The sequence below is a fragment of the Phasianus colchicus genome, chromosome 4 (genome assembly GCF_987193195.1).
Source record: "Phasianus colchicus chromosome 4, bPhaCol1.hap1.1, whole genome shotgun sequence".
NCBI lineage: Eukaryota > Metazoa > Chordata > Aves > Galliformes > Phasianidae > Phasianus > Phasianus colchicus.
This window is the reverse complement of record NC_143439.1, coordinates 48,144,712-48,171,723: the sequence shown is the minus strand read 5'-3', so window position 1 is coordinate 48,171,723 and position 27,012 is coordinate 48,144,712. Positions and strand designations below refer to the sequence as shown.

Here is a 27,012-nt window from a genome sequence, read left to right as displayed (position 1 = left end):
TGTTAGTTTAACAATTCTTTTAAACATGTAATGACTCCTTTTGCCTGGAATTGCTGCTGATGTGCTGTTCAATGCAACATTCTTGTATCTATGGTATGTTGAATTCCTCTTTGTTTCAACTATCTCTTTTTTAAGAAAGTTCAATAGTGTCAGTATTAACAGTATTAGTATAACCAGCTATGGTATCAGTTTCAAATGCTGCTTTTTACTTTGGTGGAATATTAACTATGCAATCTGCAGTAAGAACGTCAACATTCTTTTCATTTCTCCCTCTAGCAGAAACATACCACATATTGGATAGGTGACTTGTCTAAGCTTTTATTAAAAATGTTCCTACTACTATAATTTTATATACGTATACAGTTATAATTTTCTTTATCTGACCTGTAGCTCTCTTGATAAGCTTTAAATCCATTGCTTGCTGGTTCAGCCCCCAAGAACCTGGTGAATTATTTCCTCATAGTACTTCACTTTTACCTTTTTGAAGACAATAGTGTCTCTCCATTGTTGTGTCTCATCTCTAGACTCAGCAATGCATTCAATTGCACCTTTTAGATCATATCTTCCACACCTGTAATTTCTTAGACTTTCTCCTACTGCTTCAAAGAAAGTTCTCTTCTGTTCCTATTTTTTGAGAAATATTCAATCACAGGATCCTCTCCATTTCTATTTTATTTTCAGTTTCCTTTGTGTCATTTTTATCTAGCTTTGTATTGAAGTTGATTGAATTTTTCAGATCTTTCTTCTTGGAACAGCACATCCTTTCATGGAGAGCATTTTTTTCCTTTCATCATGTTGCCTTTAACTTTTGACCTGTTTTTTTGTTGTTGTTGTCTTGTTTTTATTGTGTTTGTTTTTTCTTTTCCTGCAAGCTTGAAGAAATGGAGTGACCAAAACCTAGCATATAGGTCTATTTAGGATCAATGATCAATTAAATGACCTTTTTTAATTCTTATCTGAGAAAACAAGACATTATCATTCTTCTCAAATTTCATTTTGTTGCAAGGATTATATGAAAGAGCCAATGTTTTTCTGCACCAGGTTATTCAACATTGATTTCAGCAGCTAGAATGAAGACATCAGTGCTGCACTATATTATAATTGCTGTGTATTTTATTTACCACATACTCTGCAGAGCAGAATGCAAAGCATCTAGCCTGTAATTCTAAAATGATGCTTTTAGTCTGTTAATAGCTTCTGAATACAGAGTACAGGCTGAATTCTATTAGCATGTCCACATGAAATGAGACAAAATGTACTAAAGAAAATAGTCATGTAACTGCAGCCTAGTTAATCAATGTCAATTCATTCATATCTAGTTTGATATGACATAGTTCATAGTTTTGTCTTTCCTTTAAGAGTTGTCTCAATATCAAACATGTCGACTCACACCATTTTAAGACCTCAAGTTTCTGAATTGCATAGATTATTTTATTCACTGATGATTAAAACAAATGAAATAATAATACTGAGTTTATATTTAAAAAAAAAAAAAAAAAAAAAGATCTTGTTAGCTGAAATAGCCAAACTGATTCTGTCATTCGCATGTTCTCTGTGCGTTTCTGGACAAAATTGGCCTTTTCTAAAAGCTTTGATTAGCCATTCAGTTGTCAGTTTGTGGTAAAAGAATTAAAATGTAGGTCATCTTCAAAGTAGTGCTTATCCCATGGCACATGAAAGCCTATTGAAACGCTTTTAGGAAAAAATGCCAATTGGTAATATTTTTATTTTTTAAATCCATCCCACATTTCTTACTGAATTTCACAGTTGGAATATCAGAATACTGACTTAATTTTTTTCTTTCTAAACTTCTTAGTCAAAACTCATCTCAAAAAAACCTGCAGTTGTTGTGGTACTGTCAACAAATCAACAACTGCATGAGTGGACAAGGGAAGAGCCACCGGTGTCATTTATCTTGATTTCAGCAAAGACTTTAACATGGCCCCTCACCACATCCTTCTCTCCAATTTGGACAGATATGGGTGGGCTGTTTGATGGACAAGAAACTAGTTAGAAGATCTTACCCAGAGAGTGGTGGTCAATGGCTAAATGTCCAGATGGAAATCAGTGCTGAGTGGTACCCCTCAGGGGTCATTACTGGGACTGATTCTCTTTAATGTCTTCAATGACATTGACAATGTGATAAAGTGTGCACTCAGCAAGTTTGTGGATGACACCAAGTTGTGTGTTACAGTTGACATGTCCAAGGGATGGGATGCCATGTAGAGAGACCTACACAGGTTTGAGCAGTGGAGGCAAATCTCATGAGGTTGAAACAAAGCCAACTGCAAAGTTTTGCATCTGGGTCACAGCAACCCCAGACACAGCAACCCCTAACTACCAATAAAATCTGGGGGGCAAAAGGATTGAACATAGCCCTGCTGAAAAGTGCTTGGGGCTACTGGTGGCTGGCAACCTGGACATGAGCAAACAATGTGCTCTTGCAGGCCAGAAAACCAACAATATCCTGGGCTGAATAAAAAGAAGTGTGGCCAGCAGATTGAGGGAACAGACTCTGCCCCTCTGCTCTGCGCTGGTGAGACTACACCTGGAATACTGCATCCAGATGTGGATTCCTCAGTACAGGAGAGATGTGAGAGCCACAGAAATTATCCAAGGGATGGAACACCTATCCTCCATGGATAGGCTGTGTGAGCAAAGCTGTTCAGCCTGGAGAAGAGAAGGTTCCTGGGAGACCCAAAAGTAGCATTTCAGTATCTAATGCAGGACTATTAGAGAGAAGTAAGGGAACAGATTCTTCAGCAGTCTGTTGTAATAGGGCAAGGGAAAACTGATTCAAACTAAAAGAAGGGAAATTTAGGTTGAATATATGAAAAAAGATTTTTATGAAACAGGTAGTGAAGCACTGGAACAGGTAGTCCAGAGATGTGGTGGATGCCCCATTCCTGGAGACATTCAAAGTCACGTTGGGCAGGGCTAAGCAAACTTATTTAGCTGTAGATGTCACTGTTCATTACTGGAAAGTTGAACAAGAGACCCTTTAAAGTTCCCTTCCAACTCAAATGATTTTACAATCAATCAAATTAATTTGATTTTTCTGTCAGTTAAAGAGTACACTTCACAAAGCAGAGAAATCACTCCATTCTTGAAGGAGAAAGAAATATAAAGTTAAGTTTTTAAAAAATTTTCATTACAGATATGTAGCGGCTATAAGAAGAGCTTTCAGTCCTAGGATTTGAGATGCTACATATTCAATATGATGTAAATGTGATGTTAGTCCTGCTTTGAGCAGAAAGCTGGGACTTCCAGGGGTCCTCTTCAAACTAAACTATTCCATGTTTTTTATTAGTTCCTCTTCATGTTTCTGTTCAATGCTTTAAATTTGAAGACTACTGCTATTCTTCAACTAGATTGCAATACTTCCTAAAATCTGTTAGCTAGGTATGTAGCTGCTAAAGCCTATAATTTAATTTTAGTCTCTCTATATTAAAATGAGTCCGATTTTTTTATACATTATAGTGATTTCTTTAAAAAATAAAGACTGTTTTCAAACACAAAAACCTGAAACAGAGCTTGCACAAACTAGTCTCTAACTTCACATTATATATAATATTAACACCCACCTGATATGTCCCTAAGTGAGAATAAATCAGCATCTTAGTAAATTTCCCTGTGTCTCAATCTCAACTCATAACAAGAAGGTATATATCACTGGACAAATAAACGTTATTTATTTGTCAACAAATGCTACATGGTAGGAATCCTTAGGAAATGTATTGCAATTTTCAGTGCAATTTCTTTCAGTTCACTAGGTATTAATCCATATGGGCAGGGCAGGGCAGACCAAGAAAAGAGAGAAACGCAGCATGGGAAGGAACAGATCTCTTTTGACATAACCCTTAAAGGTACAGTGATATTAATTGATGAGAGTGGAAGAAAAGTTAATCTGACAATATATTTTATGACTATCCTTTAATTCAGAAAGACAATAATGCATTAAAATCTTTAATGTTGTTAATAGTATTTGGCTCTGGCTTTCCATAGATAAAGTGCTATACAAATGCAAAGTAGTATTATAAGAAATTTCCAAATCTGATTAATTCATTCTGTTTAAATATCTATCATAATAATGCAATTCTAATCAAGCTGAAGTGGAAAATTCTCCATAATAAATATCCAATCTATCCATTTTGACATTTAATAGAACTGCTGTTTCTCTCCTTGCTTTATATACTTCAGAAACTTCTTTCCATGGAACTGCAAAACAAAATTTCTGGCATATTCAGTGAAGGCAGAAAATTTAATATGATAGACAATGGCAGTTAAGAAATAAATTAAGTATAGTATAGTACCTGCAAGGTGGAATCCGTTGATTTGTATGGGGGTCACATTTTGGTACTAAGATTGTACAGGCAAAAAACATAAGGTACTTGTAGCAGTTGGTCTGAACCAAGGCTGGAAAGAGAGAAGACTCCCAGCTGACAGAAGCTTCTTTCTGCGTCCTGTGGCCCAGGTAGTTTGGGTAACTAGTATAGTTGTAAGGCAAGTTCATACAGAGTTCCAGAGTAATTGGTTCACACTGACCTTTCACAAAAATAAAACCATTTAAAAATTAAAATTAAGAAACATGTTTCAAGTTTAAGTGAATTATAGAAGAAATAACACTAACACACTTCCTACTAGTGTGCTATGTTACATGTCTCATACTGACAGGGCAATTATCAATGATAATTAAAGGATCATCGGGTACTTCAGCTTAGAAGTGACCACAGGAAGTCTGTAGTCCAACCTCCTGATCAAAGCATGGTCAGCTCTGAGGACAAGTGAGGTTTCTCAGGCCTTTCTCCAGTCAGATCATGAAAATCTCTAGGGAAAGAGACTAAATATAAAATATCTCTGTATAAAAAATAGAATATTATTTCTCTTTGATTTTGCATTCCAAATCTTGCATTGCAAGATCTGCAATAGTCTTCGAATCTTCCGATACAAGAAGGAAGAATGGGGACAAATTGCAGAAATACTGAATATAAAAGGGTCTGAATGTGAATAATTTAATTCAAGTAAGATATAGTTAGTAATAATGGGAATGATAAACAAGGGCAAAATAAATACAACGGCTAACAGTCCATATGATTACACAAACTACATCTGTATATAAGAATAATCAATTTTCGGGTGAGTTGTTACATATTGAACTGTCTGAATTCAATTCATTTCAACCTTAAAAGATTGAACAGATTTTGCATTTCTTCCCAAATTTGCAATCAATTTTTTTCAATTTTCCATCACAACAGAAAACAACGTCCAGACAGTTGCTAATGTCAGTTGTCAGTACAATATGTGATCAGATTGCCTAAGATTCAACAGTCAACTATTGAGCTAAACAGAGCAAGTGGCTGGTATTTCTTGAACCGATATTTGCTATTATAACCTTCTTTAGTACTTACCTCTTTAATGTGAGGAATATGAAGCTCAGTTTGGATACAGCTTTTTCTCCCTACTAAACCATTGCATACTGCCAATATTTAACTGTTTCTGTTGTCTCAAGTCACTTAGTCCCAGCTTTACAGTGTATGAGATTGTTCAAAGGCATCATTTGTCAAAAATTCTACTCATATGGAAGTCATTTCCTTTTCTTCACAATGAATTTTATAGCATATAGAATATCCTGAGTAGGAAGGGACACGGCTGCACTCGGATCTGTTCGTTCTTTGTGCTTCAATTTTTCCCCAGTAAACATCTTCTCTTGATGTTTACAGAATTTTACATACTCTTCAGTTTTTCATGAACACAAAACTACATGCAGTGCTCCAAGAGCTTGTATAACATAATATTTTCAAGAGTAAAGGGTAGAAATACATAAATATTGTTGTCTTTTTTGTTATGCCTTACAAAACATATAGTGCCTTAGGTAAATTCTAGAATAAAATCTAGCCCTATGAAATGCCCCTGTAGAACAGCTCTTCGCGTGTTTTCATTGTCATTACAAATTTTCACACCGCATTTAGAAAGATTCTATCAAATCATGTGCAAATGTGCCTTTATAGGTTTGGAAAAACTACCTTGAATCTTACACCCAATCCCCTATAGTCACCAGCCAGAGTAACAATCAGAACATGCACTCCATAGGAACATCTGACTAAATTTAAGAACTCCAAATGTTAATCTTTCCTTCTGATGTCAATCCTAGTTTCAGAGATCTTGCTGCTCCATTTATGATACAACTTAACGAGTGGGGAACAATGGATAGAATCCATTGCACATTATTCTAATGTATTTATATCTATTTTTAATATCTCCATATTTTTATTATGAAATTGCACTATATGCTATTCAGGAATTAGTTCCAAACACAGTAGCATCATATATTATACTAGATATGAGGATGTATTGTTCACTTGTGGTAACAACTGCAATTTCTGATATTCTCCCAACTACAATTTCAACAGAAGTGAGCGGAATATTTCACAGAATCACAGAATGGTTTAGGTCGGAAGAGAACTCTGTAGGTCATCTGATCCAACCTCTACTTTGCCCAGGTGGCCAAGAGAGCCAACACAATTCTGTCCTGCATTAGAAATAATGTGGCCAGCAGGAGCAGGGAGGTGATCATCTCCCTGTACTCAGCACTGGTGAGGCCGCACCTTGAGTATTATGTTCAGTTTTGGGCCCCTCATTACAAAAAAGACATTGAAGCCCTGGATCATGTCCAGAGAAGGGCAACAAAAGTGGTGAGGGATCTGGAGCACATGTCTTATGAGGAGCAGCTGAGGGTGCTGGGATTGTTTAGTCTGGAGAAAAGGAGGCTCAGAGGAGACCTCATTGCACACTACAACTTCCTGAAGGGAGGTTGTGATGAGGAGGGGGGTTTGGCCTCTTCTCCCAGGCAACAAACAGGACCTGAGGAAATGGCCACAAGTTGTGCCAGAGGAGGTTTACGTTAGACATACGGAAGAACTTTTTCTCTCAGAGAATTGTCTGGCACTGGATTGGCCTGCCCAGGGAGGTGGCGGAGTCACCGTCCCTGGCAGTGTTCAAGAGGTGTCTGGATGAGGAGCTAAGAGATATGGTTTAGTAGCTTGTGGTTGCAAAGGTAATGGGAGGATGGTTGGACTAGATGATCTTGCAGGTTGTTTCCAACCTTGCGACTCTATATGATTCAAGCACGGCCACCCAGAACTAGTTGCCAACAATCACATCTGATGGCTTTTGAAGATCATGGGTGAAGACCACACAGCCTCTGTGGGCAACCTCTTCCAGTGCTTTGTTAGAACAGAATCTCCTGACATTCAGGTAGACCATCCTCTGCTTCAACTGGTGCTCACACCACTGGAAACAGCCTGGATCTACTTTATTTATGTGCAAACATACATCTCTTCAGATATTTGTTCTGTTATCTGAAATACACAGTAACCAGTTTACAAAGCCAGCCTAAACTGACCAGAGATTATCACATACTGAGAACATTCATCATATTCAATATTGCAAATGTGGCCTATGTTCATCCAGGAATTTTCCAATAGAAGACATCTATAACTTAAGAAATACTGCTTTGTCAAAAATGAAAAATTCCATGGGAATTTTTCCATGGCATTTCTCATCTCTTACCAAAGATGAGGTAACTCTAGTCTTACAGCAAAGCAATAGTAACATGAAAAAAAGACCATAGTACTTTCATATGTTGTACCAGAAAAATCTCTCCCAAATACACTAACCATTCTATTTTGTATAAACAATTACATATTTACTGGACTGGATAGGGAAAAAGTCTAATTCAGATTATGTACTATTCTTGTTGAGAGCTACAGACTACTGACCAAAATACAACAAGGAAATATTTCCACTAGAAGTGTTCTATTTCTCATTGACTGTTATATGTATTCCACAACATACTGTTTGCTGCTCAGTAAGCAAGGAATAATCTTCCACAAATTGTGAGACACAAAAGAGAAAATGACTGATATAATTCAAATAAGATATTCGAGATTTCAACCAAGAAAATTTAAATTACTAACCTTTTATAAAAATGGGTTTTGGTTTTTTTTTTTTTTTTTGCTTTTTTTTTTAAAACCGGCTTCTTATTAGTTTTGTGCTATATGGATACTTTCTTTCCCGTTCCATAACATTTTCTAAGTACTTCTTGAAGAAGAACAGGTGACTAAACTAAAAAATAAAAAAATAAAAAAATCCTACTGTTCCAGTAACCATGGAAGGTTTTCTCTCACATGGATAATTTGATTATGGATATAGATCAGAGGACAGGCCAACAAAAGTGATGTCAAATTCCACATTAAGAATATACAACAAATCCCTCTAGAAAAAGAGGAGGTAGATGAATCCACCTTTAGAGAGCTAGAGGATGCCTTGTGATTGTAAGCCCTGGTACTTGTGGGGGGTTTTAACTACATCAATATCAGCTTGAAGGACAATGAACATGAAGAGCATTGAAGTTGAATGAAGAAACATTTTCCTAGCATACAAGGATAGATCTCAGAGCTCAGCCAAATTTGAGACTATCGAGAAATGTAAAGAGTGAGAAGAGCTGTTTTAAGTACACTGGCAGTAAAAAGAAGGGTGGGAAAGATGGGGATCTGCCGGTCAGTGGGGCAGAGTACTTAATGATTAGAAGTATGGCCAAGGTATTCATTGTCTTTTCTATCTCAATTTTCATTGGCTAATTTCATTGGAAGGCTGGTTTTTATCACCATCTTCAAAAGGTCATGGAAACCCTGGCATCAGATTGGAAAATAAAGGCAAGAAACATAGCTGTCTTTAAGAACGGTAAGAAAGAGGATTCAGAGAACAGCAGTCCACTCAGGCTAGCCTCAGTCCAGAGGAAGGGTATGAAGCAAAATCCTTCCGGAAGATGGCTGCACACGAGGAAGTGTGATCTGGAACAGCCAGCACAAATTTATCACAGAAAAAAACATGCTTGATTATCCTGACTGTTATCCATGACAAGATAACTGTAATTTGCTTATATTCAGCAGTGGTGAGAGCATGTCTGGAGTATTATGTCTCATTTTGGCTCCCTCATTCAGGAAAGACATTGACATACTGGAATGAGGTCAGTGGTGTGCCACAAAGAAGGTTAGAAACATATGTTACAAATATACACTATACAGACAGAGGCTGCAAAAACAGGATTTGTTCAGCCATAAAAATAGAAGGCTAAGGGGAGATCTAGTTGCTGTTAACAGTTACCTTATGGAAAGTTGTAAAGCAAATGGAGTCAGACTATTGGAAGTATAGGGACAAGCTAATAGGTGAAGGACAGTTTGGAGCTCAATGAATTCCAGTTCCACATAAGGTAAAGAGGATAAAGAGGATGTTACCATCAGGGAGGCCTAATGCTCAAACAGGTTGTCAAGAAAGTTTCTGGAATTTTGGTCTATGGCGATCCTAGAAATTCAGCTTCATGAGATCCTGGACAGCATTATCCATTTGGCACTACTTTGATCAGGAGTTTGGGCAATTGCTCTCTCTGCATCCATTCGAACACAAGTTATCTAAGATCCTACTATAATTTAATGCAGCAACATCATAGGTAGCATTATCCAAACAAGCTAGCAGTACCAACCGATAACTTGCAATAGGTATTGCTCAGGCTTACAAACCAATTACAGGATACGTCCTCACATTTACACATTCACATGTAAGTAAAGGCAAGCTTACACTGCCTATGTGCTGAGGTGTCCTGAATTGAAGATTTAATTTAAAAAAATCTTTCTGAATATAAAGTTCTGCCCTAGTTTAAAGGGCAAGTGAACAGTGGGTGTGAGGGGCTTGCATAGAGTTGTATGGTACAGGATATAGAAAGGAAGATACACGGTGGGGAATACCCTGATCCTCTATGAACATATTAGTCAGAAGAATAACTAGATTAGCCAGGTTTAATATCAAAATTCTTCCTTGAGAAAAGGGCTGAAACTTCTCAGACCACTAAACACAATATCATGCTTTCCTGTATTTTTAACATAAATCCTTATCTCACACTTTGTTGTTTTCTTTACGTAAACAACGGGCTTGATTTGGCATTAAGAAAAGGTATTACTGTAAACATTCATTAAGAACATATCAAAAATTCACAAAAGGCAAAAATATGTCAATGTCAAATATTGTAAGTATCTCTTATATAAGGATTTATGATGAAACTCTTGTTTCAGCCTTGCCCTTTTCAACAGGTAATCATTACACACTGTGACATTAGATAGTAAACGAAAGTATTACTGTGCCTTACCCTGCATCTTCATTATCTAACACACCCTAAAACAGTGACAGTATGAAGCATGTGACCTACTTACTGCAGTTCATCTGGCTGTTTCTCATCTCACAGAGAGAAGTTCCACATGGATCAGGACAGGAAGAACATCTCTGGTCTCCCTCCTGACAGAGGGTTTGACCTGAGAAAAATAGAAATTTACTATTCTAATGTTGTACCAAACTAATAAAGAAGACTGAAGCATTGTGATATGAAAATACAGAGATTCATAACAATTTATTATTTTGTTTACATAGTTGAATAAGTACCCTACAGCACTGAAAGTGCAGTAATGAAGGATAAGGAATACAAGTGTGCAAAACTGTCCAAATGTCACTTTATCCCTCAATATGATAACTTATATTCCCAAATCCTGACAGAGATGTATGGAGCTCTGAAAGCCATCCATCATGGTCTAGCCTGCAGCAGAGCATGAAAGGTTATGTAAATTGGATTTCAAATAAAACAATAGATACTAATTAAAAGAATACTCTCAGGAAATTATTCTCCAGTGCCAAACAGTTGATCTTTCTCTCATTTCATGATTGTTTTGGTGGACAATAAAACTATCCTGAAAAAAAAGTTGGCAGAGATGAAACTTTGTTGCCATGTTTGGTAATGAAAAATAATTATTAAAAAAATAATAATAATACCCCAAAAGATGGATGTTAGCATAACCAAAAACAGTACTTCATCAGTACTTCATCAACAAAGTTTATGAACAAAATTCCTGGATAGTTAGCTTCTTTAACAAACCCTTGGCTTTCTGTCCGTATCATAGGTTCTTTCCAAGCCATTAAATTCACTCTTCCAAATGGGTCTTGCAAAATTAGTAATTTATTACTCATGTACACAGAGACTGAATAGTTTTGATTTTTTCATTTCATCCTCCTTTGAATGGTTTACAGCAACAATTGCTTTGTATTTCTACTGCATACAGCTCATGAACATTAGTCAGTTATTACTTCCTTACATCGGGGATACAGAAGATGCTGAAGAAACCAGTAACCTATTACAAAGAACTGATGCTGCAATTATATTTTTCCTAATTCTGTGGGCTTACTTTCTTTCATAAACGGTTTCTATCAAAATAATGCAAAAATACATTCTTCTGCTGTAGTAATTGACTAGGAGAATTTGATTACAAAATGGAACTTGAAAGGTAAGGAAAAATCTTATTGCTACAGCTATAATGAATTTTAACATTAAAATTCATTTTAAAAGTGTGTTTCATCTCCTTCTTATCCTATGGTGGAAGTTTCTCAACAACTTAGAACTCCCTGTTCTACAGTGTAGATTCTTCTGATATAGCACAGCCAACAGTGAATTTCTATAAACACATTACCCTGTGTTTTGAGGGAATCACAGAACCAGCTGTGAGTACATTCATATTAGATTTCTATTTTCACAGAATGAATGACAGAAGTAATGTTAATAAATGTCATACCTTACCTTTTCTGAAGGAAATTTAATTTCCCTAAGGCATGTAGAGAAGGAGACTGTTTTTCTCATTTGGACATAGATCAAGAAATGTTAGTTTGTAATTCCTATATGCATATCTTTGTACTGTTACACAATGTCCTTGTATCCTTATACAGACAAGTGGCAATGTATCAATATCTTGAATTCACATTTCTATGTTGATTTCTCATATTCATTGTGCTTGTAACAAAATGACTATTCCAGATCATTTTAGTCATAACTTCACTGCTTCTGTTAGACATTTCAGGTTTTTAAGTTACACTAAATACAAAAAGTTCTCTGCTTCATATGTCCTAAGACATTTTCTCTAGTTGCTGAAATTAACTGCATATGCACACATGTACATAATGCAAAAGGAAGTTACAAACTATAATTGTTCAGTTTTTACATGGACTGTGCAAGAAATTAAAGAAGTCCAAATTTTGTCCACATCTTCTCAGGAAAATTTAGGATGTGACTGCTTAAAGGAAGGTTTCTGCTCTATGGAATATTGCAAAATATCAGACAGAGCTTTCTGCATTTCAAGGAGTACATAAAGGAAGAAGAAAACCTTCTGTACTAAAAAGCTTTGAGCATTGCAATTTAATGCTAAATGGATAACTCTTTTAGTATACAGTGAGATTACTGACTGCATAATTATAACATCTTTCTAGTCCTCTGAATTTAGCATCTTTGATTTTACATCTGCTCATTATATCCCCTCAAAAAAAATAAAATAAAATAAAATAAAAAATTAACAATTTCTGAAATACCCACAGAAACAAAAAGCAAAAAGCAATGAGAATTACATTACTAACTTCTAGCCCATATCATGCATCAAAGTGTCAGTGAAATTCTCTTTTACTAGGGATAAATAAATTTAAGATGCTTAAGCTCGATGAGTTTTAAAAGTTTGAGTGTGTTTGCTTCAAGAATGTTCTGAATAGTTTTGTACTTCCCATTTTATCTCTTTCTTCTACTGTGTTTCTCTCACATTAAAAATGATCACATTATCAGCCAAGAGAAAGAGAAAGTTGAAGATATTATAGAATAAAACTGAGGATGGACATCAGGAATGATGAAGAACACACCTGAGTATTTTGTGAAATTAGGCAGTCAGAAATAAAGACAAAAATTCATCCTTGGTTTTTAGTTGCCACAGTCCAGTCTGAAAGAAATTTCCTGCAAGACCTTTTTTCATTGTCTCCACTAATTGTAGAGAAGAATGATGATAATTTGTGTACTTAAGGTTCTCTTTTGGAATGGAGATGTTTAAACTAAAGTAGGAAGATCTCAAAATATAACAATAGAGGGGGCTGAGTAGAAAGGATTCTCAGACTGGTTTCTAAGGAAATAAAGCTTAGGAAATCGTGTAGTGTAGCTATCTTTTGAATAGGTTGCCCTGTTACCATTATGCCTGAAAGCATTAAAGTTTTCTAAAAGAACTAAATTCCACTGTTCCTTAAAAATAAGTCATAAGAGAAATACATTGAAGTTTATCTCACTAAAAGAAAAACTGCAATTTGAAGCTTTTCCAGAATCAAATCAATTACACGTGAACAATACCTTAAAATGCTGAAATCATGACAATCAAATGTATTTCATGACAAAATTATTTGGAAAATCATATTTCAGGGTTTCAATTCCCATATAGTATCTTTTAGCCACACTAACTCATCATTACATTTATAAAAACCTCTTTTCTTTGACTCACAAATTCTGATGCAAATAACATTTTCTTGAGAAGGTTCACAGAATCACAGAATGGCCTGGGTTAGAAGGAACCTCAAGGATCATGAATCTCCAACCCCCCTGCCACATGTAGGGCCACCAACCTCCACATTTAATACTAAATCAGTTAATACTAGACCAGGCTGCCCAGGGCCCCATCCAATCTGGCCTTGAACACTTCCAGGGACAGGGCATCCACAACCTCTCTGGGCAGCCTGTTCCAATACCTCACCACTCTCTCTGTAAAGAATTTCCCCCTGACATCCAATCTAAATTTCCCCTCCCTCAACTTAAAACCATTTCCCCTGTCTTGCTGTTATCAACGCTTTCAAAGAGTTGATTCCCCTCCTGTTTGTAAGCTCCCTAACAAAGGGTTCCACCCAATACGATACAAACTCGTTGGGTATCAGCTTCTAACCACTTCATGCAAAGTGGATATATATTCTTTATTTCAATAAACAGCTAATCAATCAGGTAATCAGATGCTATGATAAAAATATCACCTCAATTCTATCAATTTTTTAATATTTGTAAAGACTAATAATGACTAACAACTTTGTGAAAGCAGAGGCCTGACAGCTTTGAAAAGTGTTATCTGAAAGGCAAAGAAAGTCTATTTGACAGACAGTTTCAGCTAATGGCACTTTGGAAAACAGACAACACAGGCTCAGTAAGAATAAATAGAGGTATAACCTTACTTTCACTGCAGTTTTCTTCATCGCTTCCATCTTTACAGTCGTTATCTCCATCACACTTGAATGCACTAGGAATGCACTGTCCATTTTTGCACTCTACCAGACCTTGACTATGACAAGCTGGAAAAAAAACAAAAATGGTATCCTGATCATCAATCAGTAAAGGCCTCAATTATTTCGAACTTTACAATGAAGTAAATTTAGGAGGAGCTGATATGCTGCTTAGTACTGAAGTACTAAGCAAGGTACATTATGTGTAGAATATGTCTCAATAACCTACAGCTGAGCTTTAATTACAAGGACTGAAACTGTATGTGTCACGTACTAGCAACAGACTGAGATGAAGGCTCAGCTGTTTTGAAGAGAAAAGAAAACATTTTTCTTGATATAAAAATTTTGCCACTTTTTTTTTTTTTTCCCCCTACATATTTCCTGACCTAGATTCGTTTCTTAGATTCTGGACAAAACTGTACAATACTGGTTGCAAGATCAAGCACTGAAAGGCAGCAAGATACTAGAATCAAAAACTGCATAACCATGTGCCTTATAACAACTTTATTCATATTAAAACACCAGCTAGTTCTCCAATACTTGATTTTGCAAACTGAATCACTATCCTTGTAGAGATCTTGTGTAGATATACAGCATCATTGTTAAAGCAGACGGAAATCACACGAGGTATGATAAATAGCATATAAACATACCATAAAGCTGTAACAAACTCCAAATACCTACAGTTAAAGAGCATGTATGCTTTCATTCATTATCATTACCAGGAACACTACAATTAACTAAACAATAATCTGTAACTGACAAAAAGCTGAAACACAGGGCAATGCTGGTACTTCTCAACATTACTAACAAACATTCAATTTGCTGCAACCAGAAAAATCATCAGCTAATTGCAAAATTGTGATTTTGCCTTATAAGCAGTATATAGGAGTACTTCTCATCTTAGATTTTTATTTTGATTCTTACAGAAAGAAAAAAACTCATTTAGACATTAAGAGAACTTACAGCAATTGATTTCATCTGATTTGTCTATACAGTCATGGTCACCATCACATACCCAGTCAGCTGTTATACATCTTCCATCTCCACACTGATGATCAGTCATTGGATTACAATCTAAAAATAAAATAAACCAAAATAAAAAGTAAAAATCAAAACCAAAACAAACAAACCATAACTGGAGAATAAACTACCATATGCATAATTTCTGTTAGTGGACAATTAATTGTTCTATGCACATAAGCTATGCCATTATACAAGTAAATTACAATGAAAGTTTTATACTTCTTCACGTATTTATTTTTTATTTTTGCAGATTAATGTTAAATATGTTCTGAATTCTACTTAGTAAATTCAACTTAGATAGCGATGCATTCATTCCTTCTCTTGGCTGTATTCTGAGAGAAACCACATTTCTCTCAGTTGTTTCTATTTCTAACTGGAAGAAGAAATATAAAAGCAAACTCAAAAAACGTATTCTGATTTTTAGTTTCAAAATTCTGTGTTTTTCCTAGAAAAGTAAAAGAAAAAAATATGAAAACAGTATTTCAACTTTTAAAGAATTACTTTAAAGTTTTTAAAGAACTATTTTGAAGTTAACAGTTTTTCTCAGGTACAATACTGGGAACATAAGCTAAAAAAATAAGGCTTTCAAAGTTTTCAAATATTTACATACGAAGATTATTCTTTCTTATGGCAAAGCATTCTTCGCCTATGAAAGTAAACATGGCAGAATGACAAATATATTGAGGCAGAATTTACAAAGTCAATTCAAAACAGAATTCAAAAGAAATATCACTTCTTTCATCAAAATATGCAAATTCATAATGAAGCTTGTGTAAGAACAGTTCAGATCTGAAACTGCTGGCATCACCAATATGTACCCTCTTATGTTTTACTTTAGTCTCAGTCAAATTCAGCCAAGCTAGAAAGAGCAACCATAACATCTTGAATAAGTTAAATAGACTTCAGAGCCTTCAGGGATTTTGGATAAGGTACACAGAAACGCAGTGTTTTCCTTTATCCTTCCAGTTGCAGAGAATGATACTGGGGGATAAACAAGCAGACTTGACACATCAGTACCTGACTCCAAGGCTGGTGTCACCGGCAGAATTTGGATTTGTTTGCTTTTTTGGTTTTTGTTGTTGTTGTTGTTGTTGTTGTTTGCTCTTTTCTTTTCTTTTCTTTTCTTTTTTTTTTTTTTTTTTTTTTTTGTCAGGGAATGGTTACAAAGTACCTGGTCTGCTGGTGCCTGCTTGGATACACTTTCCTCAAAGGAAGACTTGAGGGATTGTATCCTAGTGAGGTATTTTTTTCTGCTCCACAGTATGCTGAGCATTAGTACATTTTAGCACAGTTGAAATGTTTCTACTCTAATGCATGCAGGATAAGGAATAAGCAAGAAGTTTTCATTCAGTCCCAGAGGTACATTATTAGCATAAGGGAGACTTGAGGAAAGAGTCTTACAACTGCTGTGCTGTGAAGGACAGCTGTGACAGCCTTTTCAGAAGGGATAGGAAGGGCAAGAGAAGCAGAGGGTTGGCATAGTATGCAATGGGAAGGTTGGGCTGCATGGTACTTGTCATCACTGTTTACACTGTTGAGAGTCTCTGGATAAGGATTAAGGATTTAAAAAAAAAAAAAACAACAAAGTGGATGTTGTACTGGGACCCTTCTGTGAACAACCCAGCCAGGATGATAAAATTGATAAATTATCCTATAAGAAATTAAAGGATATCTCTAGATCAGCTGCCTTTGTCCTTATCTGGTAATTCAGCTTCCAAGATTTTAACTGGAAGCTGACACAATCTTGCAGCTGACACAAACAAGTCCAGGAAATTCTTGATGCACATTGCAGATAAATTCTTGGTACAGGTACTAAGGGAACCAACCAAGAAAGGTGACTTGTAGATTTGTAGTTTGTAAACAAAAAGGGTCTTGTACACGAAATGACCATGAGATAGTGGAGTTTCAAATCTTTGATGACTTAAAAAATTGCTACCAAAACTTTGACACTGGATATAGAAAGAAAAGACTTCAGGCTTCTCAAAGAACTACTTAGTGAGGTTCCCTGGGAATCTGCTTTTGACATACTAAGGTTCATAAGTGAAGGTCACATTCAAAGAGCCACCTCTAAAAGCATAGAAAAAGGCGTTCTCATTTCAGAAATGAAGAAGGGTAGAAAGCCTGCTTGGCTGAGCAAGGACCTTCTTTAAGAACTCAGTCAGAAAAGGAAAGTGTATGGGCATTGATTGGAAGCAATATCAGGGAACAGGAGCATACAGATACATTGTTTGCCATTGTAGAGACAAAATTCATGCAGCCAAAGATAACTTAGAATTGAAACCAAACAGTATTGTAGGGGACAAAAAGAATAAATTTTTAAAGTACGTTAAGAGCAAAAAGAAGATCAAAGGTGACATTGTCCATTACTTTATGAGGTTTGACAATTCACAAATAGGGACAAAGATAAAGCAGAGACATTTAATGTTTTTTTCGTCTCTGTATTCAACACTAATGATGGACCCTGTGACCTCCAAGATGGAGAACCATGACTGAGGGAATGGTAAACTCCTAGCTGAACTTGTGCCGGATTTGCTGTTCCTGTTGAATGTACATAAGTTTATTGGCTACAATGGGATTCATCCAAAGATACTGATGGATGTGGCTTATCAGGAGACCTCTCGATGCAGTCATTGATCATAGTCAATACAGGTTAACCAGGGGAAAGTCCTGCTTAAATAACATAAGTTTTCTTTTGTGACAAGATTCATTTAATTGACCTGGGGAAGCGAGCATATATATGTATATATTTTTACTATTATTATTATTTTTAATTTCAGTAAAGCTTTCAATATAGTCTCTCACAGTATCCTTCTGGACAAAATGTCCAGCATACAGCTAGACAAGTACACAATACAATGGATGAACAGTCGACTGACAGATCAGGCTCAAACGCTCATACTAAATGGGTTTACATCTGTCTGGAGACCAGTTAACAGTGGGATACCCCAGAGCTGCAGTTAAAGTTTTTATAACTGATCTGGACACAGGAGAAGAGAATGAGGAGAAGCCTCATGTCAGCCTACAGCTTCCTCATGAGTGGGGTGGAGGAGCAGGCACTGATCTTTTCCCTCTGGTGACAGCGGCAGGACCTGAGGGAACAGCATGGAGCTGTGTCAAGGGAGGGTCAGGTTAAGGATTAAGAAAAGGTTTTTCACTAAGAGGGTGGTCGGGCACTGGAACAGGCTCCCCAAGGTCATGGCACCAAGCCTGCCAGAGTTCAAGATGCATTTGGACACTGCTCTCAGACATGTGGTTTGAATTTGGGGTGGTCCTCTACAGAGCCAAGAGTTGGATTCAATGATCCTGCATCCAGATGTGGAGTCCTCAGTACAGGAGAGACATAGACATGTTGGAATATGCCCAGAGGAGGGCCAAAAAAAATGCTCTAAGGGATGGAACACTTCTCCTTACAAGGGCAGGCTGAAATAGCTGCGGCTGTTCAGCCTTGAGAAGAGAAGGCTCCAAAGTGACCTGATAGTAGCCTTTCAATATCTAAAGGGGAGCAACAGGAAAGAACTATTTTTACTTAGCCCTAAACAGTAGCAATAGAGTATCCTACTCTTTTATTATCAATACTGTTATATTTTTTTTTTAAATGAGAAAAGCACAAAAAGTCCATTTACCACAGTTCTGTTCATCGCTAAGGTCTCCACAGTCATCATACCCATCACAAACAAAGGTATAATTGAGGCATTTTCCTGTGTTACAATGAAATAAATCATCGCTGCAGTCTGCAAAACAAAGTTTTATAAAATGTTAACATGATAATGGAAAGGTTTCTTATAAAACACAAATAGTGGAATTTATTGATTTAAGCAAGACTAGACAGAGTTACCATCTTATTTACAGGTCTGCAGCATTTACTAGTTCATTAGAATCTAATATAGAAGTAAAAGAAAAATCATACACATTTTTAGACATATTTCCTTTTGTTTCTACCAATAGTTTTCTGTCTGTATGATCAATACCAACGGGTGATACCAGTCCCTGTACCATAAAAAGTGTATTTTATTTCTCTTGCTCTTCTTTCATCTTCCACAAACTGGTAAACGCAAGGCAGTCATCTGGGAAAAATTTTGTAAGACAGTAAAGAGAGTACTCAAAATGTTTTCAAGCTGTTGAAGGAAATGAATTATGAAAAGTACTAGGGAACTGGAACATTTTGTTCTGGTTACAGATTCCATCTTGGTAAGCAAGGAAGGAATCAGATGAGATGGGAGAAAAATGAATGTCATTTCAATCTTGTTGACCAAGACAGTCATGACAAGATTTCAAGGCACAGATTATTTGACTGCAGGTTATGTCTGAGGGCACCATAGAATGCCTTTTCCAGTAATAAATGCACTGTTAGGAATTAATGACTAAAAAATTAAGGAATATGTTGCAAGATGGGAAGAAATCAGAGTGTACGTTGTTTTCTGAATGATAATTATACCAAAAATCTCACCATGACCTCATGTTCAAGGCTAAAACATTGTTCAACCATTTTGAAATTCACAGTCAACAACCTCATGAAGATATATGTTAATTCTCACTGACATCTTCTACATTATTATTTGCCTTGAGCACAAACCTGACAAGAGTTATTGAAGAGCCTGTTTTTTAAATAGCTTTTCCTAGACAAGTGAAATACTTGTTTTCTCATATTAACCAGCCACACCCAGACATAGTACTGTGAAACAACGGTTGGTGAGTTAAACAAAATAGTCCATTATCATATAAATAGCATTCATTTCTTTGCTTTTTCATTAAAGAAATACTTTTTCCATAATAGTAAAAAAGTGAACTAGAGTTCCAGCTTCCTAACAGTGAGTGAAGAAAAGTGCCCTGGTTGCAGATAAAGAACAAAATGTTTTATTAATTTATACACACAAAGTTATCAAGTAAGGTTGTGGTCCTCATGGGCTAGATTCCTAAAACTGACCACCTGATGTGGTTGTTAGACAGAGCTGGAGCTACCCTGCTTTATAGACTTCCTTTGACCTTACACTGGTTTCAAAGGATTAACTTTTTTCAACACAGTTTTGAGCCTGATACCTTCTTATCAAGGAAGTCGTAGAATCATAGAATGGCCTGAATTGAAAGGGAACTGAAAGATCACCTCATTCCAATTCCCCCTGCTCTGTGCAGAGTTGACACCCACTAGATCATTTTGCTAAGGGCCCATCTAACCCGGTCTTCTTAGCACTGACAGCCCTAAGCAAGTTTAGCTTTTCTTTCTACGGCTGAGATCTGCAGTAAATCTCTGAAAAATATTCTGAGAATACCCAAAATATATGAATAGTATCAAGTTCAATAAAAAACATGAAGTCTAGTTAAGAAAGAGTGGAGAACAGAAAGTAGGGTTGGTGGTGTCTGATTCTACTAGTAATAACTTTTGATTACACATAGCTGCAAAGTGGGTGACCTAGTTTCACTGCCCTCCTGTAAGCTTTTCCTTCACATCTGGATTTTCCAGGGAGAATGTTAGGATACAGAATGTCTGGGAAGATTAACTCTTCTACCAGTTGAAGCTATGCCACTGTGTAGACATTTTTACACAAGGTCTTTCCTGTACAGCATAAGAAAATTGCTCAGAGGGCAGGTACCAGAGCATGGGTCTCACACCTCAGTTGTGATGCTCAAAACAACATAATCAGGCTACCATTTATCTCCTCTTGGTGTGGGGCTCCTGCATTCAGGATTGCACAGTGATCTGGATTTGAAAGAATTGTGTCCTTCTTGGTATATTACACAATGACAGGTTCAGAACTCTCCCAGAAGGTGTGCAGTGGGATTTTGAACCCTCCACATCAAGGTATGCCAAGTCTTTCACATCCTGAGCAAGTGCTCTAACTGCTAAGTTTCTCAAGGCTTTACCAACTTGAACTTTAGAACTTGAACTAGCATAATTTCTTGCCCTTTTGCCACAGAAGTATTCATGCTTTTTACTGATTTCACATCATCTTAGAAAGTCCAAATAGAATTTATAGCACAATGCAGAAGACAGTGCTGCAGGACATAAAATAGAATACTATGGCGAGGCCGTGAGTGTTCTAGTCAATAGTTTAGCTTTTAAAAGAATAAAAGGCATGAAACAGTAAATACCAAAAAAAAAAAAAAAAAAAAAAAAAAAAAAAAAAAAACCCTAAATGAAAATATGTAAGTTCCAGTTTCATGTAAGCAGAACAATAGCCAGCTGAGAGTAAAATTCTAAACGTTACTTGTTTTGAATCTGCAACAGCGTGAAGTACTCTGGCAACATTTACCCTTATTGATCAGTTCATAATTCTGGCAGTTTCTGTCCTTCTGTTCCTCTTTCTGCAAATGAAACAAAGCTGTCTTTTCTATGATGCTTCACTGGGTAAGTTCACTTTTCAATTTTCATCCATGCCCCCAGTCATGTTTACATCCATAACCTCCGTAGCTGAAGCAGTGACATTTAGAACATGGCAGCACTCAGGCCCACACAGGGTAAAAAAAAAAAAAAAAAAAAAAAGAATACAGATTTCCTTTCAAAGAAATAAATTTCACTTGGAATAAGTGAATATGGAAATCTTGTGGTCTTAACATATATTTCCATCAGGGTATTGGCAACAACGCTTACTTTTATAAGAATAAAATGAGCGGTCTGCACTTTTCATCTATAATCAGGTCAACTTAAATTTTGTTAAAGATGAGACAAGCCCGGTTTTCATAAACTTAAATAAAAATTTGCATTCCATACTCCACAAAAGTCAAGTATATTTTCAAGATGGGTCTATCTTTTGCATTCAGCAACCCTTACATCTCTGTTCACTTATAGCTAATCTTCACAAGTTCACTATTGGATCATATATGCTTCTGACCATTAACCATACTCAAATTTGGCTTTAGGAATCTTCCATTTTAAAGATACTTGTCCATTACACTTTATTATGTTTATTTTAAAGAGAAGGGATAGAGTTCAGTATACAAATTCTGTCACCTCTAGGAGTAAATAAAAACATAATTCAACAAAGCACTCTATTCTATTCTATGGCTTGCAGTGACACGTGTAAACAATTATCTTTGATAATCAAGAAGAAACCAAGGCATTATGATCACTCAAAAGCTAGTGGGTTTCATCCTTTCATTAAACACAAATGATGTTGGCCCAGCCACTTGTACACATGCTGGAGGTAAGAGAATGAAATCAATGAAAATGACTGCAAGCGAATGAAATCAGATTTTTGAGGATAAATACTGCCTTCTTTAACTAAAAGTTCCTCCCATTAAGTAATTCAAAGATAATTTCCTACAGAAAAAAAAAAATAATTTGATTAAATTTATTTTCAAACAAAGTTACAGGTCAACCATAATATGAGAAGTTCAGAATCTTACTGGAATTATTTTGCAGCACATTCTCATATCAAGAAAAGTAATAGTAGTTATGCTTAGGTCACAAACACAATGTTTAAATCAAAATCCAAACAAAAATATTTCAATTCAGATTTTTACTGCATGTTTACAGAAACATTTTTCAAGATATTGTTTTTATAAAATCTTTTATAAGATATAATCTTTTATAAAATCTGAAACATTCTAATGCATCCAATTACACCAGCAACCTTCAGCCTTTTGAAATATACCAGAAACTGAAAGAGCGCAGAAAAAGGTGGGGAGCAAACACATGATCAGGCTCTACTGTGGTAGAAAAACTTCTCAAGGGCAAAAGAGTACAAAACACAACTGGCTAAAAAAAGACTTCCTGAGTTGTTTGGAACCAAATTTTGAATGAAAGAACCAACCTCAAGGCCACTGTTTCTGCCATGTAACTGATGATTATTTGACAAAAGTTTGTCTCCGCCCAACACTTACCAGGTGATCTAATAAAATATATATATATATCTGCCTATAAACTCTGTGTCATTTACAGATAGGCTTTCTTTTATAGGTATTTTTGAATAACTCATGATTTTTATAACTCTTGATTTTTCAAGATGTGTAATGTTTTATACTTGTATTAGTAATTTCTTCTTTCCCATTTCTAATGGAACTTGAAAGCCATAGCTCTCAAGTTGACGCTGACAAAAATAAAAATATGCAATACTTTCAAAAATACTTTCAAAAATAAAAATATGCAGTACTTTTTAAATAGTAGAAAATATATAAAACTCCAGTCAAATAAAATGCTATTAAGCAAAAAGCAAGCTCTAGCATTATTCATACAGAGATCCTGAGGAAATTGCAGCCATCCCTTGGAGTCTTACAGATAAAATCTACATCAACTTTCTCAAAAGTGGCTTCAGGAGTCTTGGAATGTCCAGGCTCCTTACATCATTAATCAAAACAAATCCTCTGAGGGAAAAATAGACTGCACAGAAATTCAGTCCCATTTCTGATAGTTTTCAAAGTCTGAATGCACAGCACTGTTTTGTGTCATCATGTCCTATTGCAGTCCCTACTTAGTCCATGTTCCAAATTTTCCTTTCTTCATTTTTTTTTTTCTTTTCATTGTTTTCATATTATAAATTTGCTCAGCTTTTCTAAAGGTGGTAGTAGTCCTAGGATGTTCTTGTCAACACAGAAAACTTGTACTCTATAAACTACTACAGAGAATGAAATAAGTATTAAGCATGTACCTTTTTTTTTTTTTCTCTACTGCACGCTATACTGAGATGTATTTAAATAAACCACATCCAGTATTGAGGCCAAGAGAACTTTCTAAGCAGATGGTTTTGCTTCTGCTATAAAATGAACGCAAAGGGCTAGGAAAAAGACACACTTAGCAGTTTTCAGTTCGCTACTAGAACTGTATGCTAACAACTCATTTAAATAAGAAGCCCCAAAATATTTATGATTTCCACATGGCTTCTTTCAGAAATAGCAGTTCTAAGCTGATAACGAAATCTGCTTTGTCATAAATTTAACAGATCTAAAGCATTCTGCAGCAAGAGTGGCTTTCTCAGTGTCAGCTGAGAAAGTCCAAATGATGATATAAGCAAATACTGTACAAAGCTCTTATCCTGTTCCAACAGGAATTAGTTTTTAGGCTTCTCTGAATGGATTCAGTACTTCAACAGAACTCTGCAGACCATAGGAAACTTACTGCAATGGACCTCATCACTCCAGTCATCACAGTCATTGTAGCCATTACACTGCAGTTTCCCTGGAATGCAGATTCCACTGGCACACAGGAAACTCTCCTCTCCTCCACATAGTGCTGGAAATGAACAAAGAATGAATATGTTAGATTTTAAATATGTGCTAAAGAAATAAGCAGAAATTAAAGATATTTAGAAAATGATATTGTAATTGATACACTAAGGCAACAAACTCCAAATCAAGCAACTTCAAGCAACTTCAAGCTGGCATTTTTATCTAAATTTTGTTATTTAAAAAACAGGTATCTAGACTGAGTTTATCAGTGAGATTCAATCAAACTTTAACTCCAAAATGTACCTCTACAGAGCAATTCTTTTAGTACTGACTTTAGGATTAAACCAGCACTTTCCATTAAACAGATGCATTGGATCAAATATCCAATTGCTGTTAACAACAACTAGATCTTTCCAGTCTACTTGTTCAGGCAAAACTTTACCTGGTAAAAACTGTACAAGGCAAAAAGGCTTAACAGTTCATGGCACAGACATTTTCTATAAGGGAAGGATTCTTCCAATCTCTTATAACACTCGGAACACTAGAAGACAACCGTCACTGCTATTGAATATATAGGGAATTGAGATATCTATAGAGAAAGAAAAAAGAAAACAACACCAAAACCACAACCCTAGAGCTTAGAGTATCCATCAGGAGATGTGTTTGCAGAGTTTTAACGTGTTTTTCTAAGCCCAAAATATTATTTTATCATCCTCAAGGAAGAGGGCAGTCTTTTGTCTACTGACACACAAAACCTTGTTTGTAATAAAAACTTACTTGAATAATTTACATTTTTTTCCTATTATGCTTCCACATGAACTCTCCACTTGACCATGATTATGCTATAAAAATGTTATTTTCCATTTGTGTAATGGAGCTATGGTTTTTCAAGTGAAAACTACTTATGCATTTTATTCTAAAGGTTTCTAACTTTACAGGAAGGTGTTCAAAATAAGTAAGAGACACCTGGTCTTTGAAAAAATGATAGAGAATCTCATTCTGTATGATAACATTATATTTTCTTTATTGTAATTTGATCTTTTTGTTCGTCCAGTTTTCTGCCTTATACCATGCACCTTCTGATTTCTGTGGGTAGAAAGCACAATAGGAGAAACGACATTCTTTCTCAATATGGGCTCTAATTCCCTACTAACAAGTGTTTATCTCACAGACAGTGATATCAGGTCTTTGTCTATGAGAAAGAAGATCACATGAACAAAAAATTGTAATTCATCAAACAAGTAAGACTATTTAAGTTTGATAATGCTACATCACTTGACTTTGACACATTACATTCTTCTGAAGCTGGAACTGTATACAATTTTCTGCATGTGCAAAGAAGAAAACAGTATAAGTATGACATGGATCAAAACGAACTATCAGAGGAACCATCTTGATTTGTTTATTGATAGTCGGGAGTCACATATTCATTTCTGAATTGCAGAAAGAAATGTTTCCATGCGCTTGTAAATCACTCTCATTCTCCCTTCCTAATGCTTCCCTACCCTATTTTGCTTCTACCCATTCTGAGTTCCATTACAATCCACTTCTTCATTTCTTAAGAAGCATCTAAGAAGCATCTTAAGACACTCTCTAATGTGAACATCTCCCTGTTTATCTTGAGTACAGTATAGGCAAACAAGGGAAAGAATGAAATCATAATCATAGCTGTTCTTCTCTAAGTTTTAGCACTCAGTAGCAAACAGAGACCTGTAAGAAAAGTTCATCTTTGGGCATGTAGTTTTAAAGCAGCTTTTGAAGACAGCATTACAAACTAGGTGGACTTTTAACCTGATTCAATATAGGCGTTCTTAGAGTCACAAATAGCACAGAGGAATCCCTTGCCTCTGGATTTTCATCACCTGCTTCCTATATTCCATGTACCCTGTGGTACAGTGCAACATGTAGCTGTCAGCTAGAGAAAGTTTTGATACTAGGATCACAGTCACAGTTAGGAAAGCTGACAACTCCTTCCTCTCTGTGGTGGAAGAATGCAAGAGATCTTCTCTTCCAATAAAGTGAAGTGGCCTAAAAAGCCCTCAAGTTCCAGTCAAATCCGGAACTGAAACAGGCAAAGAATAAGAAGGCATGCATATTGGAAGAAAAAATTAATTTGAAAGACATAAAATGTTAAAAAAACAGAAGTAAAGAAAGAGTGTTTGGAGAAAGATATCCTTCAGCTGCAAATGTTTTCTCACATGAAAAACTACACAATTCTGAAAAAAAAAAAATTATCTCTCAAAAAAATCCCATATCGTTCTTTCTGGTCTGGTAGCTGATCAGTATCAGTGTTACAGATACACAGACCAACTCTGACTTTTTTTCACTGCTTTAAGTGAGTGCACAGAACTATATCTATATCCAGAATTGGAAAGGACCCAACAAGAACAGTTGTGTCCAACTCCACATAGGACCACCCCAAATCCAAACTCTATGTCTGAAAGCATTTTTCAAATGCTTCTTGAACACTAGCAGATTGGTGCCATGACCTGGAGAGTCTGTTCCAGTGCCCAACCAACCTCTGGCACAGTGCAGAGAGTGACAATCCCTTCTTTTGACAGGCTAGCAATGCTAGGCCTGATGCCCCCCAGTATACAGCTGGCCCTTTTAGCTGCTGACTCATATTTAAAACACCATCAAACAGAACATCCAGATGCCTTTCTGCAGGGTTGCTCTGCAGTCTCTCTTACTGCTGTCTGTACATATATCCAGTGCTGCTCCAAACCA

At 36.0% G+C, this 27,012-nt stretch overlaps 1 protein-coding gene across 4 annotated transcripts in view; it reads right to left on the bottom strand.

Annotated features, from left to right (window-relative positions):
- Positions 1-27,012, bottom strand: part of CORIN (corin, serine peptidase) — a 119,936-nt gene that overhangs the window by 28,443 nt on the left and 64,481 nt on the right. For 3 of the 4 annotated variants that reach the window (XM_031588552.2, XM_090139477.1, XM_090139476.1), the window contains exons 6-11: positions 24,236-24,349; positions 18,810-18,917; positions 15,127-15,237; positions 14,113-14,229; positions 10,266-10,364; positions 4,314-4,545 (exon numbers count right to left, since the gene is read on the bottom strand). In XM_031588552.2, coding sequence (XP_031444412.2) covers positions 4,314-4,545; positions 10,266-10,364; positions 14,113-14,229; positions 15,127-15,237; positions 18,810-18,917; positions 24,236-24,349 — 781 coding nt within the window. The remainder of the gene's footprint in view (positions 1-4,313; positions 4,546-10,265; positions 10,365-14,112; positions 14,230-15,126; positions 15,238-18,809; positions 18,918-24,235; positions 24,350-27,012) is intronic. The other variant, XM_090139478.1, reaches the window with a different exon arrangement.